General features: G+C 40.9%; 1 protein-coding gene across 6 annotated transcripts in view; it reads right to left on the bottom strand.

The window, feature by feature from the left end:
- The window catches only part of LOC124162859 (eye-specific diacylglycerol kinase), a 134,092-nt gene extending 125,947 nt beyond the window's left edge, over positions 1–8,145 (bottom strand). For all 6 annotated transcript variants that reach the window (XM_046539536.1, XM_046539537.1, XM_046539538.1 and 3 more), the window contains exons 1-2: positions 7,114–8,145; positions 4,152–4,941 (exon numbers count right to left, since the gene is read on the bottom strand). In XM_046539536.1, coding sequence (XP_046395492.1) covers positions 4,152–4,941; positions 7,114–7,720 — 1,397 coding nt within the window. In that variant the 5' untranslated portion in view covers positions 7,721–8,145. The remainder of the gene's footprint in view (positions 1–4,151; positions 4,942–7,113) is intronic.
- Between the last annotated feature and the right edge of the window lie 10,596 nt (positions 8,146–18,741).

Raw genomic sequence — 18,741 nt, 5'->3', positions numbered from 1 at the left:
GAGCGAGTCCGGGAGCTAGAGTGACCCTGAATCGACCGTCCAGCGCGCACCAAGCGTCTAAAATAGGAACTACTAGGAGAGACTTGAGCGCGAACGTCACCTCGCACATATCGCCTGAGTAAACAGCATGTTTCAGAACAAAAAGAAAAATGCATTAGGTATTCTGAAGGCCCAAAAATTGAATTCTTTTTGAGAATTAAGAGGCTACAAATTTCTTTAATGTCTCATTAAGTGACGCTTGTTGTTTTAAAGTAACAGAACTTAAAAATTTGAATAAAAAAACCGTACAAGCGAAAAAGATACAAATAGTTGTATTTGTTGACAAAATTGCGATTAAAATATCATCGCATCAATTCAAAAATTGAAGAAAAATCATTCGTCATCAGATATAATGACAGATGGGTAGTCTTCCCAACGATCACGCATGTCGACGATTGAAATACGTCATTTAGCTAATTAGTTAATTGTGTTTGGGGTAGGTTTGTTTAGCGTTTCAACGGACTTGATTTAAAACGTAAATTAAGGAACATTTATTTATGGTGGTAGGTTTATTTAGATGATAGAATTGCAGTTAAGTAGTTATTTTAACATTAATTTAAAAGTTGTTTAGTTTGAATTCGGCAAATGAATATTTTTAATTTATCCTGTAAATGCGGAGGTCTTGAATGCCAAATGCACCTTTAATAACGTAGTTAAAACGAAACTACTTCTTTTTATACCTGAAGGTCAATGGAACTCGGGAAAAATATTCATCAATTTGCATTCATTGGATTTCCATAATAAATTCTGACTGAATAAATTAAAGAGTTTGACATTTCGAAGGTAAAATTTGTTTAAGTCCTGCAACGATGAAAAAATAAATAAAAAACTTGGACAAATGACCGTTACCAGAATTGTCTCATTAAAATATCTTGAACAACGGCCCTAAAAAGCAATAAAAAATGAAAAATAGTGCATGCTGGTCCAAGCAATACTTCAAGCAGTATATCAATGGAGATTTTATCAAAATAAATGCTAATTCAGCATTTCAAAGACTCCCTATCCAAAATACAAAACTTCAGCCTCACTATTGTTTAGGCGAAGCCAGTAGCATTACTTAAGACTATTGAAATGTGCATAAAATACCAAAAATTGACATTCAACGAAACATCATTCTCTTGTAAGACTAATTATCCTCCTTCATCCAAAATAACTGAGGAGGATGGTACCAAATATAAGTAATGAAATAGTATTTTTGAAACAAAATTAAATTATTCATAGAATACATAAAATTCAAAGTGGAATGGCATCTTATAGAAGTAACATCGAAATAATCGTGCTTCAAGAGAATCATGCAGAAAATAAATGGATATTATTCGTAAGATACATAACCTCTCGTCCTATACCAACAAAAAGGGGAATTAGGATTGGTTAGAAAGATTTGAGGGACATTGGGATATTTTTCGTTTGATCTAGAGAAAAAAATGTCGATATTGCAGAGCGCCAAGAGATAATAAATTCACACTGCGGATGATTTTTGTTAATAATTCCCAATGAGTAAAATTAAACCTGCTGGAAAATTTGACGATTGTGAAATTAAGGAAATTTATAGTGATGATATGATGTAATTCTTTACCTGCGAATTATTTGGGTGAAGTCTTCTCAAGATTTCTACCTGGTTAATTCGTCGCATATCACCAACCATCCAATGGTTTCAGACTTGGACAGCCCGATAAGTCTGGTCTTACTAATAATAGCACCTACAGGGACCACAATATAAAATGGGATAACCCCAAATTAATTCAATTAACTTTTGTGACTAAGTAGGCCATTGAGATAAGGCTTAGAAAAAATACTTTTAATCAAGATGCGGGGTATAAGCTTGGCAATGCGAAGAATCCCAATTTAAATAAAAAAAAGGAATAGAACTCCCCTTGATCCGAATTACCTAGATATTTTCGACCAATTTGCAGTAACCTGATTGTTGAGACTGCTAATAGCTACCTCTCAAGGTTTTTACGTCGGTATATACTCGAATAAAAGGGTAAAGGTCTATCGAGTGAAAATTAATATATCCTTCTGAACTACATGGAAGGCCGTTTCAAAAAAATATTGGCTTTAGTAGTGGAGGATAATTACTAATGGGGAAAAACCTCATCTCTGCTGAAGAAAGTTGAAATAGATTCTGACGACAGTTTATGTTATCAGGGAAAGAAGATTGAAGTGGGTATTAAAGATATGAGATCAAACATTACAAAAGTAAAACTAAGTAATAATGAAATGGAGATCATAGAGCAATAAGATACCAAAACCACATTTACAAAGAGGATAAAATCATTCATTTTATTTTTTACGAACACCCGTTACATTCACACATTCATTTTAATAGCCTTTTTAGATTTGCAGGCAGCCAGGAATTATGACTGTGGAAATTTTAATCTAAAATTCATTCCTAAATTCTCATAATTAATCGGAAAGTTACACAAATGATCTAAAACAATAAAATCTTCGGGCATAGCGCAGTGGCGTATCCAGGGGGGGTCCGGACCCCCCCCCCCCCCGAAACATAAAAACACAATTATTTTCCTTCATACAAGAAAACAAAATATTGAAAAAAGTGAATTTACAAAATATTTCTTATCAAATGAAGTATTTTCGATTATGAAAAGTGTTTAAATCAGTTTAAAACCCTCTAGGTAGTACCCTGTTTTTTAAAAACATTCCACCCTGGTTTTGGACCTCCAGAACGAAATTCTTGGCTACGCCACTGGAATAGCGTTAAACGTTTGATAATAAAGATGTTCGCAAAGTTATAAATGGATGTCTGAATATTTAGAATGAGAATGTAACAGATGGAAAAATGAAATGCCTTCAGAACACGAATGAATATATTTTTCAAGTTCTTATGAAATAATAAGAAAATGCGAAAGTTAAAGAAGAATGTTGGATTCACGGCAAGAATAGCAAGGACGTTCGCATCAGGGAGTAGTATTTTTTATATTACCATAGACTGAAGGGAGAAGTATTTCAATATTGACATACATTAGCAGCAAAGGAAAGAAATGCATGGAAACACGGAAGATATAATGGACAAGGGTAATGATGATGCTGAAGACGGTATGCGATGAAAATCAGATACTAAAATTGCTATCAGGCCATCTCCAAACCAAAACTGGAATTGGTTTCTCAACCAATATCGCTACCTGGACACTGAGCATTCAAGTTTCTTAAAGCCAGTTTTATAATGTGTGGTTTACGCCAGCCATAAGATGATACAGTCTTCAGCTTTAGCTGGCAGTGGCTAAAAGTTCTGGTTAGCCTAAAGTCTGATCACAAGATCGGAAAAACTCGGTGTAAACCGAAGCTAACCAGAATTTTCAACCACCCCTATTCAAAGTTAAAGGCTTTATCATCCTACAGATATTATAGAACCGGCCCTTAGAGTTTCTGGGTTCGAATCAAAGTCAGGGCACATTGTTACCCTGTGATTTTCGGCGTTTACCATCCTCCGCAATAGCGTTGTCCATGTTCATTGCATGCTGTATGTTTCACTACCTTCCTTACTTCTCCCATCAATTTAAGAGGATAAATTCCTTCGCCTTTTATGAAAATGGGCAAATGAATGAATGATTGCATGTTTTCTCAAACTGAAGTGACGTAGTTTTTTATCAATGTATCTTGCAGTAATACGAGGTGCGAAAATTTCATAGAAGAAAAATCACAAACCTTAAGCGTGGGAGGGGAAATAATTTTTCATCTGTTGAATTTTCGCACTCAACGCGAATATTTCGGGTGACTCCGTTAAATTATATCCCTGGGAAGTCAGCTATAATCTCCAAGAATAATTCTTCAAACTTCTTAGGGAGTATGTAAGCAGTGAACAAAACTTCTCAGAGGAGACGTGAAAGATTCTCACGCATTGAAAGCCACAACATTAAAGATTGATTTACTCGCTTATAAAAAGATACGCCAATTTAAAAAAATAAAAGGATAAGAGGACGAGTTGACAATGAAAGAAGAATGAATAGGCTAGGCGGCAAGCATAGTAATAAAAACAACGAAAATTGGCCAAGTAGACCGAGAAAATGCATAAATATAAAGATATAAATAATAAGAGCGTGTAAACATTCATATGACATGGTATATATCCTTCGCCATTTCCCTCTACGTACTTTTTGCAGACGGTGGACATGGCCAGCGCCTTGTATCGTGCCTGCTCATCCGTCGGCAGGACGATGTCGACGGACCGCGACCGCAGCGCCACGGAGGCGGCCCCAGGGGGAACCATGAGCGAGGGGGCGGTCTCCAGGCTGAGGCTGTGGGGCAACACCTCCTCTGCCCTGCCCCCGTGGTGGTGGGCCACGCCCCCGCCGCCCCCCGCACCGCCCCCACCAGACACGTTCGCGAAGGACGAATCCACGGAGGCGGCACGGTCCCGCTTGGACAGTTCGGGCACCTCGAGGTAGATCTCCGCCACGACGGGACCTCGACCGCCACCTCCTCCGGCGCCGCCGGAGGCTCCCTTCCCGCGGTCGACCTCCTCCGTGGACCCGTCGTAGAGCTCATCGCCCGCAGACTCTTCATCGTCCTCATCCTCGTATTCCTCCTCGTCCGCGTAGTCTTCCAGGTCTTCGTCGTAGTCTTCCTCTCCGGGAGACTCGGGTTCGGTGCAGAAGAAGGCCTCCTGGCGGGAGAGGCGGTTCGGGGATCCGAGGGGTGACGCCCTGCCCGATCGGCTGGCCCCCGAAGACCCTCCTCCTCCGCCTCCCCAGCCGCCGGAGTCGTCGTCTTCGGTGGAGGCCCCGCCGAGGGAGAGGGGGGAGAGGCCGCCGGCCCTGCCGGGACCCCCGGCCGTCATCTCGGAGGGGGAGGAGGGGGAGTGGGGGGACAGGGTGACCCGAATGCTGCATCGGGAGTCGGAGGCCAGGAGGGAGCCACTGTCGCCCTCTTCCTCGGTGGCACCTTTTGATCAAAATAGGGGATGCGTGGATGAAGCAGAGATACTGGTAACCGGCAAATGTATGGACAGAGAGGCTCACTTCATTTTTCACGATTATATATCACGATTATAGGTTAAGGCGCAATATCCGAGGCCATGTCTCATTGTCTCAGGTAGTCCCCATTTTTTTAGGGCCTAGTCGCAAATCCACAACCCTTTATCCCCGATGTAACTCTCTTGGAGCAATATCTTTCTCCCGGAAAATTGAAGCCATCTGTAGGTGAGTGAATGTATGAGTGACTTCTTACTGAATGCGTGTGTTTACACAAATCACTGGCTATCCCTGATAGGCCCATCCTGTGAAAAAACCCGGTTTTTTGGGGAGCGAGAATCCTTAGTGGAGGTCCCTATAGCCCCCACAAAGGATCTTGTTGTGTATGTTTGTTGTGAGTGAATGTGTGTGTGTGGTTTGGGCTTTCCGGTTGAGAGGCTAGTGTTTGGTCCCTGCGGTGAATTTCTCCCCCTTCCCGCACACCAAAGCAGAGACAATTTTGACTTGCAAGGTGGACGAGCTGTGGGAGAATTATACGGCCAATTGAGTATTTCCTTTCTACGGTTCCGAGGCCGTAGAAGCTCAATACCCATTTTTGCATCCGCAACCCTTGTCTAAGCGCGTGAAAAGACCTGATGCTTTCCCAGCGTATACCGTTAGTAAAGGCTGCTCAGTTGCTCCACAGGGTACGCTTCTCCATGGAAACCGTGTTTCTGTGATACAAATTGTTAGCGACCCTTCCGAGTGTGGGCCACACTCAACTCGGGACTAACAGATACATGATCCCAGATATTGCTCCGTAACGCATTGTTTTCGAATGACCTTCAATGAGGTCAAGATTTCGTCAAAATGGGCATAGCGATAAGTGTGGGGTAGTGCGTAATTTCTTCCTATTTTATGAGGTGCTGAATCTGAGGTATATCAACAAAATGTGTATGTAATTTTATGTGCCTCAAGTTTAAATCGAAATTATTCCTTATATTTTTTATGAATTCAGAATTATACACAAAAGCCCAAAATATTAACAATCGTTGGCCTTTTTATCATCTCCCTCACATTGTGATACAGAAAAACCTCAGATTGTGATAAAGAATCCCAAAGAAATATGATAAGGGAAGAAATCTAAATTACCCCAAAACTCTTAAACAAAGCATTCAACATGACCAAATTTATAAGCCTCGCGGGCTCATTTAAATTCCAGCGGGAATTAATGTAGCTATTTCAGGGGTGGTGGTTCATTACTTTCCTCTGTGTCTCAGGTGGTATGCAATAAACCTCAACGGTAATGCGTCTAAGGTCAGATATGCGTAGAGAAGTGGATTTTTGAAATTCATCAATCATTTTTAATTTATGCTAGTTTTTATGATGAAATTTAAACTTTCATTGAAGAGCCACCATAAAGATAAATATGTTTTCAATTTTTTCACAAGTTAAGGGATATCGGCAAGCAGATGTGCAGTAAGCTGTACATTGTTAATGTATTTTAAAGGAATACATGGATTTATTATCCAAATAATATTTATAAATTACTGGTAAATTGGAAAGTATACCACTCTTAGATCACTTTTTTGACTAAAGTATAGGATTTTTATGTATGCGGACTTCTTGGGGTCATCAGAAACAGTTTGAAAAAAATGTTGAGTCAATCTAATTCACAATAACCAAAGCATTGGTCCCAACATCACAGCATGAATGGCTCCAAGAAGTTTTTCCCGCTACACTCAAGGTAGTAGCTTCCGAGATATGCACCGCTTGTGAGTCTATTTTTGAAGGCAACAGTGCCATCGGGATTGCAGCTAGCTCCTTGAGATCGATGGAGTGGTTTTGACTGTCTTTTACACATCTCCGTCGAAGTCAGGCGTCTTCTCATTGGACCATATAAGGTCTTGTGATGTTAACGCCTGATCTAGACGGATGAGTATAAAATACGATCGAAACCACCCCTCTGCACTTCATTGACCTGAAGAAGGCCGCTGCACAACAAAGATGAGCACACGCGATGCATATCCCGTAAACATCTCCGCTGAATCTACGCCACACTCCAAAAGCCTACACAAGGACTTTATGCGCTACATGTTTACAGAGAGACACCACCGATGTTGGGACCAAATGCCGAAACCGCAGGAAGGGGCGTCATACGTACATGATCTACTTCCTCCGCCGGCAGCCCCTCCCGGGACCACCAGGAGGGGCCCTTGGCTCTCCGAGGCCTCGGACAAGTCCTCCTCACCGTCATCTTCCTCGCCGGAGCCCGAGGAAGATGAACCGGAGGTGGTGGGCACGGAGCAAGAGGATGCCGTGCTGCAACAGGAGGATTCGAGCGCCTCTGCGGCTGCGCGCTGCCTCTGCCACTCCTCCAGGCATGCGCAGTGGACGCAGGGCGCCGGGTTTCCGCCTCCGGAGGATCTCCTCCTCTGGAACCTCCGGGGGACCTCCAGGTACAGGGATTCGTCGCCGTCTCCGGCCCTGCACCCGGAGTCAAAGCTCTTGGACCGCTGATTGACGAACGAGGGGACCTTGAGGAAGCTGTCTGAGGCTGGCTGCGGGGGCAGGAGGGGGCGGAAGCCGCCCCCGAAGGCCTGGTTGCCCCCGTCGCCGCCACGATCTCTCTGGCTTTTCTTAGACTCGAGCTGGATCTCGTCGAAGGAGGCCGAACGGACTTGTTTCGGCACTTCCAGGCTACTCTGCTGCTTCATATCGGCACCCGTAGGGGTCCTGGAGCGCTTGAACGTGGTACGGAGCTTCTGCATCTCGGATGTTCTCGTAAAATCGTGACAAAAGTTGCTGCTCTCAGAGACTTTTTCAGTTCCTCCTTATATCAGGCCGCTCTACTGGCCCATAAACGTTCCTACAGATGTATCTGCTGATTTTCTGTTGTTGTACCGGTCTTGTACACTGACTCCTTTCTCGATTGAAGCTGCCGAGTTTTTTTGTTCTATGCTGCCCTTTGAAACTTCCCTTTTTTATTTATTAGGCCGCACAACTGGATTGCACGCGTCCTTCCCGATTTATGATGCAAAGAGTTAAGTTAAACGTGCCCTCCTTCCTTTTCCAAGATCCTTGCTCTTCTATAAACAGGCCGCTGTTTCACTGGCCCTGGAGACCGCAGCTACAGCTGAGCATCCCCGACCATCTCGTCGTCTCTCGTTGTAGTTGTTGTTTTGTGGTTGCCGTGGTAAATTGCCCGGACCCCACCCACCCTCCTCCTCGCCTCCCCCCTCACCTGCCCCTCCGCCGCCGCCTCCGAGGCCTTCGCCGCCGCCTGGTCACGCGCCGACCTCCGCCGCCGCCGCCCGCCCCGGGGCCGGATCCCGAGGGAGCGGCGCCGCGGGGCGAGGCCTTCATGAGACCCCGTGCAACGACACTGAAAAGCACACATGGGGTGTTTCTTTCGATTCGCTTCAAGCGTCGCTGCAACGTGAACGCGACGATGGAAAAGGACGACAAATAACACAACACCAATACTCTCTAACACTACTAAGTTCATCTTAGGTCTATACTTAGCAAAAATGTTAAACATCTAGAAGGACAGCATACCCTAGACTCAACTAATGACCTCCTATTTCCAGAGAGTGGCGTAAGGCTAGAGTTATCTTATGAAAAACATGCATCTAGAAGAAGTCTTACCTTAGACTACGCTAATAATCTTATTTATCAATAATAAGTCATTACTTAAAACTAACAAATTACGTTAATACATTTTTCCTTGGTCGTACCCCAGACTTATTGTAAAAACTTACATATCCCATTTGAGTTGTACACAAGACAACTGATACCTTCTACCTTCTACTCCTATAATAAGCCGTAACCCTCGATTTAACAGATAACCTCATACATATCTGGTAAGTCTTACCCTATACTTAATTAATGACCTCCTACAGCTAGACACGATCGTAAGGCTAGATTTAACTTAAAAAACTTATATATCTAGAATAAATCTTATTTTAGACTAAGCCAATGAAGTTCTACACCTAGAATACGCTTTTCTATAGAATAGACTGGTATTCTTATGCATGCAGAGGGAGCTGTACCATCGACGTAACTGATAACCTTCTCTGAGCCTATATAAATTCGTTACCAAGATTTAACAGATAACCTTACACAACTAGATGACGCCTTGCTATAATCTTAACCGATAACCCTCTGCGCCTGGAATAAGTCTTACCGTAGACTTAACGGATAATCGTTTTAATCAAGGATAAGCTGCAACTGTAAATTTAACGGGTGACCATATAAATAAAGGGAAGCTTTATGGGCAGAGGTACACCATCACGACCAATACCATGGTCAAATTACTGCGGATATTAAAGTGGCAGATCAAGTATCAGGCGCTTCCATTTTATCTGAATCCTCCTGAGATTCTGATTAGCCATTGCCACGAACTTGCTGATCACAACTTTATTAACTGTTCTTCACAGACTTTCAATATTTGAATTAACGCCTATATCGTGGCAACGTAAAACTGCAAGGACCAACGACACGAATCTATCGAAAATATTACACCTATCAGTCACATGGCAATAAGAAGACACCACGTCATTGCCCTTCAAATCAGTACACCAGTCAATGGCATTTATACCATGCGAAAGCTCATGAGTGACGGAGTCCCAAGGTAGGTGGTTTCGAAGAATTTCATGCATCATGTGCAAGTAATGAGCCAACGTCACAGTGAACATTAACCACTGCCTACTCGTTTAAATAATGGAAACCAGAGGCTTTGCTTATTTGCTCAAATTATACCGGCCAAGCCTACACACCAAGCCAGTTCATGATGATATGAGCAGGGCATACCCCGTCCAATGTATATTCCTATACCTCTAATTTACGATTTCTGATACGGGAAATAAGTTTTCCCTCGGGAAAAACTGGCCGATGAATAGAGGTGACCTTTGGGGCAGATTTTACTGCATTCATTTTCCTTTACACCCTATTTGTTATAGTAACTATACAACTATTTGTTCCACACAAAGTATCTTACGTTTGAGAGAAGGCTTTGTAAAATTGCTAACATAAGAGTGGATGGGGTAAAATGAGAGCTTTCTTGTTTGTGCTTATCGCATCAATGTGTAGAGTAATAATCTGATGACACGAGGCGAGATAGAGAAGTGGATGTTTGCTCGTGATGTTTAATGACGCCTTTGCTAATGGGGAGTCAACGCTTTTATTGGAGTGCTCTAAAGAAGAAAGATTGTGGGCATATATGTGCTTCTTTTATTGCGCTATAAAGTAATTATGGCGACAAACCCTGCTTAACTGCTAACTTGCCATTTCTGAGGCAGCATTCCTTGACAAGATAAATTTGAGCATACCGATACTTCATTTGATCCAACAATTAAATTTCTGGCACCAGTAAGGTTTTTAAAATTCGTAGAAAACGTTTATCAAAATGATGCTAGATTTGGCTAATAAATTCGAAAGTAAATTTTTCGGGGAACAAATGCGACGACTGTATTTATTGAGGAGAGGAAGTAAAAAATTTGATGAGCTTATAACAGATGCTATGGAACTCAATAAACTTACTCAATACTGAAATTTTGGAACAGACTGAATATTACTGGGCCCCATATATTGCGAGAACTATAAATACAAAAGCGGATGTCTACATTCAGTTCATAGTTAAAGGTGATACGTGTTTGCGCTACATTCACGTAGAATGTCATCATGCTACATATATATTTATGTAATATAATGTAAATAACCCTCATGACTAGTAACATCTCTCAAAATATAAACCTCGGTTCAATATGCCGAACAAATTTAGTTTCCTATTCTATCAACCGATTTTATTAAAGGTCCCGTAATTTCCTACATACATATATTCAATTACTAATCCTCCCATATTTTCCTCAAATCGATTAGAGTAATTTTAATTCACCCGGGCCATTAAAATTTAATACTGGTGGGGACTATGATTACTGGGGAGTGAGTTTAAAATGAAAGATATTTTTCCATTCCTATGTGTAGGAACTAGGTATGCATTCCTATCCCTCTTTACTTGAGTTTTTTCGCATTTATACTCATTTTGCGGCGGATTTGAGGTCATTTTTTTGAGGATATATTACTTCCGTCGCTCTATAGAGGTATGCAATGCCTTTCAGCTATAATTGCAGCATCTGAGGTTTGATACACGTAAATAAGTGGCTATTTATATTCATGAATTCTATTTAAACATTGTTTCTAGGGCTAATGATATAAACATAATCATTACAGAGCCTTCTATTTCATGTATATTTTCACTGCTTGGTCCCAACCAATCAATTCGAGTTGTCACCGAGGGATCATGATTTCATGATAAAATCACCACAGAGGAAAGTGCAGTAAAATGCACTCACCCACTGTTTGAAAGAAATATGCGCGGATAAAGCAATGTACGTCGGTATTACAACGCATTCTTGTTTCAGATTGAAGAGGAACAAAGAATATATATATTTCATTAATAAAAAATAAAGCGCTGAAAGACGAGGCATATATATTATACCCACGCACGCTCCCACAATGTGTAAGGGGACCATTAAACTCGCGAATAAGTGGATACCTACATGAGGTATCACTTTGTTTCAATTTTTTTTTCGAGGAAATGTCTTTGAGATCCACTTCCTCCGAGTTAAGACGAGGATCCTCTCAAAGAGTATCAAGTGAATACTTCAGGGTGCGAGAATTCCTTAAGACTTCCAAAGCACGGCATGAAACGACTTCGGAGTGCTTTGAGAAGCGCCCGTCGCGGAATTTCGACAAAGTAGAGTTTATTTCTGCGACAGTGGCTTAGTATGCACGACCTCGTCTCCTGCACCACTATGTGGAAATGAGACGGCAACACCTGATGGTGTAACTGGTAGCATACCTGACCGGATCAGGGTTCGAATCCCGGTTTAGCCAAGAGATTTTTTTCAGACCGAATTTCATCCTAGGTGTAACTCCATGCTTAACATTTCTTCAAGGAGATAGAGTTTGTAGCAAAGAAAAGGACACGGGATCCACATGAATGCAATGCAATACCTCGAGAGAAAGAAAGAACATGTCCTGGAGATAAATTTTCCTTTCGGTCCTTCGGATCCTCGATCTAAGACAGTTGAACATCGAGTCGAATGACGGGAATACCAGCAAAAATACCGTAACAGAGAATTTTCTCCCAAACTCTTTCACCTCGCTTTGCGAGCTACTAATAGCACGGCAATTCCGAGAAATACTACTGAATATTTGATAATACTAATTATTCATAATATTATAATCCCAAGATTATTACACGATAATTTATTCGAAAGCAAGATCGTCTTTAATAACACGAGCATCACTAACCACTGTAGGTTTTCTCAGTGAGAGGGAACAGCTTAAGGTGCAATTATACCCTCATTACTTACAGCTGGTAGCCTTCGTGGTTACACCACGATCTTCTTATTACTGATATTTATTTCCACATAGACAGGCTTTGCATTTTTAACAACTGTTAGATAAGATGAAGTGAACAACATTTTGAATGAATTAAATAAAAGTTTTTGTGCTTTATGCACTTATCAATTGTGAAAATTTGTTATTCACAAAGGGCTTCGACCATCAAGCCAATTAAATAATAAGTTTTGATACTAAAAAAAGCAAAATATCTATAGTTTTATTCAATTCATTCATGATTGCATACGCTTCACTCTAGATGATGTGTCTTTAATCCGTTCATAAATACTGTAGCAACGTAAGCTAATGTCTGATTCACACGATCATTTTTTCCATCCACAGAACGATGACCCCAGATATATTTTCAGGGATCAAAAGAGTTATCGCTCGACTCATCATTTTCTTAATCACACTTTCATTCCCACTATCCATTCGCACTCGTCCGACCGCACCTTGAATATGCAGCGATCGTATGGGATCCAGTGCAGAAAGACTTAATCCACGATATGAATAAAATACAAAGGAAGGCTGAGTGGTTCCTCAAAAACTGCGACGGGCGTACAGACAGTATTACCCAGATTTTAAGCGAATTAGGGTCGGAGCCGCTGGAGACTCGGAGGCAGCGCACTAGGCTTAGATTGCTTGAACAATTGAGAATGGATATCTTTACGAGCGACACGGAGAACATCATATTAGAGCAGCACTACACATCCAGGTTCGATAGAAGCAATAAATTCAGAGAGATGTAATGCTGAACGCATAGATATGGGAATTCGTTTTTTCCTCGAACCATGAAGGACTATAATATATGCTAATTTTAATTTTTTTTTTCATTTTCTTTTTATGTGTAATGGCTGGTGTCCTAACACCCCCTTCCACACTCCTTTTAGGCGGTTTGCGGGGTAGTATGTAGATATAGATCCCTTAATCAATCATTTATTCCGTCACTTTTCTTATTTACAACTACCATTCAATTAAAATAAAATCGTAGATTTTGTTTTAACTGAAAAAAGGAAATGGGGGGTCATTTTTCCACCATAATTGGAACGATCGCTGGAGCTATCGCTAGGAGGGACGGAAAAAATGATCGAAAGATTTGGGCTTTAATGTGAATTCCTCATCAAACGTACGATTGAAAAGTAGTAAACGAATTAACGAATGCCCCAATACCTCTCGTTTAAGTTAAAAAAAAAACTGAGTTCCCCCGATATTAAATCGAAGTAATTTGATAATGCTCCATCTTGAGCAAGACAGACACTGTCAATGACATCAACAGATTCTTTGGTAAAATTTCAAACCAATTTGATAAAGATAACCCTGCTAACCAATTTAATAAAGATAACCTGATTACTGGTCTCAGAAATGAGCTGCTAGGGGAAAAAATTAATATATTTTCTCAGTTAAAAGAGCCGACTCAGCCGACCCTCTATCTCAAAAAAGTTAATTTTAAATGAAAACTATTGATGTTGTAAACATTTTTTTCGGCGTAATGTGAAGCCATTAATATCCCCAAAAAGAACACACAATGCGGTCAAATTTCACGTTTCCTCTCGAGCCGGAAAAAATCTGTGGCTGATTTAAGGGGTCAGCCGCTTTACCGGGGAATATGAAAAAAGGAAAAAAAAAGAAGTCTGCTATACGTGGTGAATTGCGCCCGATGGGTATGTAGGCATGCATTAACTTACTAACGAGGCTGCTTTAAATTACCGCCTGCTTTCGAATCCGAAGCTCAGGGCGGCGAGTCGCCGCGAAAAAAGCCCTGAATCTGAACCGCAAAAATTTTTACCAACCTACTAATGGGGACCTTTTCTCATTTTTCAAATCACGAACTCCATTGAAGTCCTGTTCTTTTTTTTTTTACTATTGCGGAGCTTGAATCACGGAATGTAGGTGCACCGAACATATTCACGGAATGGAGAAATCTTATGGAAACATAGGTACCAATCATGATTTTAACGGTAAAAACTTATTAAAGCTGTATTTCTTAAGCTAAGACATTTCTTTAGTACCCACGAAATCGTTGGTTTGAAAACACTCCCGAGGATGTATGAATGCTTTGAATAGATTAAAAAATCCATTGGCTTGAAGACAAAGACACAATAGGGTGGTTTCCTATCATTTTTTTATTGCCTAAATCGAAAGATTATTACTCCTGGAGTACATATTTCACGCTTCTGGATTTTTAATTGACGATATCGATTTTTCGCGAATAAATGAAAAGTGAAAATTTTCAAGCGCGCGAAAACGCGCCGGGTAAGTATGAATGCCGGGAAAAACTCCGTGTAATTTCGTTCTGGTTCCCGCTGCTGCAAGTGAGGTGACCTTGGGGCGAGGCTTTGAGCGCTGATATGACGCAGGATGCTAGCAGGTAGCAGAGTACCATGCTAGCTGGTAGCTCTTGGCTTAAATAAGGATAATTAATACCTTATCAAACAAAGAAAACTTTCCGACCTTAGCCAGTTTTACTTGGTGATTATTGAGAGATGTTTCCCTGAGCTCTGTGCATCATCCATTCATTGGTAATCTCAGATGATGTAAAACTCCCATCTACTCGTATAGAAACTAGGTCCCTGTGACGTCCCGTGGAGTGGCATCGCATGGGCGCCAATCTGGCCTTTTTCAAATGAGGATAAATCTGACCATTGCCATTCGTCTAAACCGGTATTTCTAAAACCAAATAATTTGTATATTATGAATACGCTAATGGTGGGTAACTAATCGCAATCAATGCCTTTCGTTTTCTTTGATGAAGGAAACTACCCTATTGGAAATGAACCGTGAAGAAAAAGCACATGGTAGTCATGACGAAGTTCTGGCAAGAGTGGCAGAGAAGACAAGTTTTTAAAAACGTTGATAATGATAATACTAGACAAAGCAGCTTTAACGGCCCCACCATGAGACATGATAGTCTGACAAAATCAATCGTAGGAGGACAGGTGGTAGGGATAAAGGGCAAGGGACGGCCCCGAATGAGTTATACGTAATTGAGGGACAAAACTCCCCCAGAAACTTACTAATGAAAAATTAAGATTCGTACCGCATAAATCCTAATTTTTCATACTTACAGCGATAAAAATTTATCTAATTATGTACGAAATATCCACAGAGGAAAAATCATTCGCCCGGAATCCCGATTAATAAAATCCGAAGATTCAAGCGTGATGTAGTTAAATTTTTCATAGATGGAATAAACAATAGCAATTTTTCACGGTTGTAAAATTTATTTCGACCTAGTTTCCAATGTTACTATATCATATTCAAGGTAAAAAGTGGTACATATTTAAAAATTGTGTCTTGAAGATGATACAGAGGCATCGAATTCTAGCTCGGAATACATTTTTTAATCGTGGAAAATTGCAAGTGTTTATTTCAATATTGCCCAGTTAAAATTACTCGGTGCGGTGTCTGATCCCATGTCATCCATATTGTCTTATATGTCATGTCTAGAGATACGTGAAAATCACACTTTCATTTTTATTTTATCGCACTTTCAATAACAGTTTATCGCATTTTGTAGCGTCTATTTTTTGTTTTCATATTGAGGTAGATTAAGATAAAATGTAGTGGAACACAGTTGTATGACAAAATACAGAATATTTAAAAAAATTATGTTGTAGAACAATAATAAATCAAGGAATAAGACATATTGTGACGGAGGTGTAGCTTGCCCGCGCCCACTTGTAGTTCGCGGCCACGTTGAGTCCCGGCCAACTAGCAGCTCACCAGTCGCTCACATGGTTTAAGCGGTGAGTGTCGGCGGAGCATTTAAACTGCGCTCGGCACAAAATGTACGAATTTTGCCGTCGAAGAGGCAAATTTGCGTAAAAATATCATAAAAGTACAGTCATCGCATGGATGTCGCATTTATTTGCGCACATCGCATCTATGTCGCATTTATCGCATTTGCGATTTCCACGCATCTCTAATCATGTCTTATATATTTCATCTCCCCCTAATGCTTAATTCTTGTTACGCCACTGTTCATGACATGGCGAAGAGTGCTAACCACCCTCACTCTCTCTTTCCTTTGACATTTCCAAAACGTCGCCTTTCCCTGTTTGATTGTGATTTTTCATTTAATTCACGGAAGCCGCGAACTCGGTCGTGGGTCAAGCAGGAGCATCGCACGGGGCATGAATTTTGAGGTAAACCTCAAAAGGGATACTTTCTAGGAAGGCGAAATTAAATCTCTCTTAAATCCGCCGAGGCCTCCGAATCTCCACCTTGGAATTTGCACTTTCGACCACGTTTCTGGGGCGCGCGGTCCGAGTGGTCTACCCACATTCAACAGGGGCGCCTGACATCTAGCGGCGATTGCGGCAACCATCTCTCTCGTCCTACCTTTTCATCTCATACTTTCGGCTTTTGATCTCATGCTTTCTCTGTGCGTGTGCCGAGAGAGGAAAGCCACAAAGCTCGGGGTTGCAAACCAGGCCGAATATCGGTGCAAATACCTTCTGAATAACTATTTCACTACTCCGCTGTTTCGGAGTTGAAAGAAGGGACGCTTGATGATACAGGCATTTGAAACGTCCGTGCGATTATTTATTTGTCAATTTTGTACACCAAGAGCACTTCTATAATGGATTTTATGAAACTTTAATAAGCTATTTTTTATAGGTGATTGAACGATCTACGGCCGTTGAACAGTTGAAAGAAAATAAATTCCCCAAGGCCGTACTCTTTGCTGGGAAATGGTGGGGGGTGGGAAGTTGCAGGGCTGATAGTGGGGTAATACACGAAAATGAAACTAAAAATCTATGAAACAAAGCAAACGCGCAGCTCACTCACTCACCTAGCAGATTTGTTCTAAGGAACAAATTACCGCGTAGGTCTCAATCACAGACATATTCAGGTTTGCGAAGCTTCAGCTTACGCAAGTGACCCAGACGGCACAGGAAGTTTTCGTACCTGAATACGAGGGTGGACCATCAAGATACAAAAATCGCGTTTAGGAAGTTACTAAAAAGGTTTTGTTTCTTTATTTCCTATAATGACGAAAAAAGATGCAAGAGGACTGGCAAATTCATATGCATCGATAAAATTGTATCTCATCGATAAAACTGTATTCGGTCTGGGACTATTTTCTTTCGCGGGTGGTGCCATCTGGTGCCATCGTGCCATATCCTCCTAGAAAGATCACATGTCTTCACAAGCTAGCACAGCCGTTGGAGATCGCGTCGTTTACGTAACGTCTTACCACATTTCAGGGATTTTTGTGGTTAAGTTTGTGAAAAATAGAGTGTCTGGTAATAGTGAAGTTTCCCTTATTCTTTAATTTCATTCACTGGGCTTCAGAAACGTGTTTGTGAGATATTTTTGTTAAAAATGCCTTTCGTGTGTTTATTGTCGGGATGACGTAATGGAAACTCCGGGACATGGTTCAAGGTTTTAGCTTTCCAAAAGATCCTGAGTTGAAGAAGAAGTGCATTTGGGCGATAAGAAGAAAACATTTCACCCCTACGAAAAGCTGTGAGGTATGTTATACTCTTTCTCGCTGTAATTATTTGGATGTAAGTTTAAGTTAGAAGTGGCATCAACATCCCGAACTATTCAGTACTATAGTACTATTCAGTACTAAAAATGGTGATTGAAAATATTGTAGCAGCAATTCTTTTGAAAATTCTTGCATTTTAGTTGTCTTTTTTGTATTAATTCATTCGGTGAACGTGTGGTTAAAAGGCGAAACTAGGAATAAGCTGCCAAGTTTATAGGATCGAATATTGCTTCTTAGCTTGCCCTATGGTGTATTACACGTCGGCTTTCATCATTTCAAATTATCTTATGCTATAGTGTAAAACAATAAAAATATCAGGCATACAAATATTTACTACCCAGACGGCACAGGAAGTTTTCGTACCTAAATACGAGGGTGGACAATCAAGATACAAAAACCGCGCTTAGGAAGTTACTTAGAAGGTTTTGTTTCTTTATTTCCTTTAATGACGAATAAAGATGCAAGAGGACTGGCAAATTCATATGCATCGATAAAATTGTATCTCATCGATAAAACTGTATTCGGTCTGGGACTATTTTCTTACGCGGGTGGTGCCATCTGGTGCCATCGTGCCATATCCTCCTAGAAAGATCACATGTCTTCACAAGCTAGCACAAGGCGTTGGAGATCGCGTCGTTTACGTAACGTCTTACCACATTTCAGGGATTTTTGTGGTTAAGTTTGTGAAAAATAGAGTGTCTGGTAATAGTGAAGTTTCCCTTATTCTTTAATTTCATTCACTGGGCTTCAGAAACGTGTTTGTGAGATATTTTTGTTAAAAATGCCTTTCGTGTGTTTATTGTCGGGATGACGTAATGGAAACTCCGGGACATGGTTCAAGATTTTAGCTTTCCAAAAGATCCTGAGTTGAAGAAGAAGTGCATTTGG

Source organism: Ischnura elegans, chromosome 7 (genome assembly GCF_921293095.1).
Source record: "Ischnura elegans chromosome 7, ioIscEleg1.1, whole genome shotgun sequence".
NCBI classification, from domain to species: Eukaryota; Metazoa; Arthropoda; class Insecta; order Odonata; family Coenagrionidae; genus Ischnura; species Ischnura elegans.
Note: the sequence above shows the minus strand (reverse complement) of the source record. Positions and strands in the feature narration are given on the sequence as shown.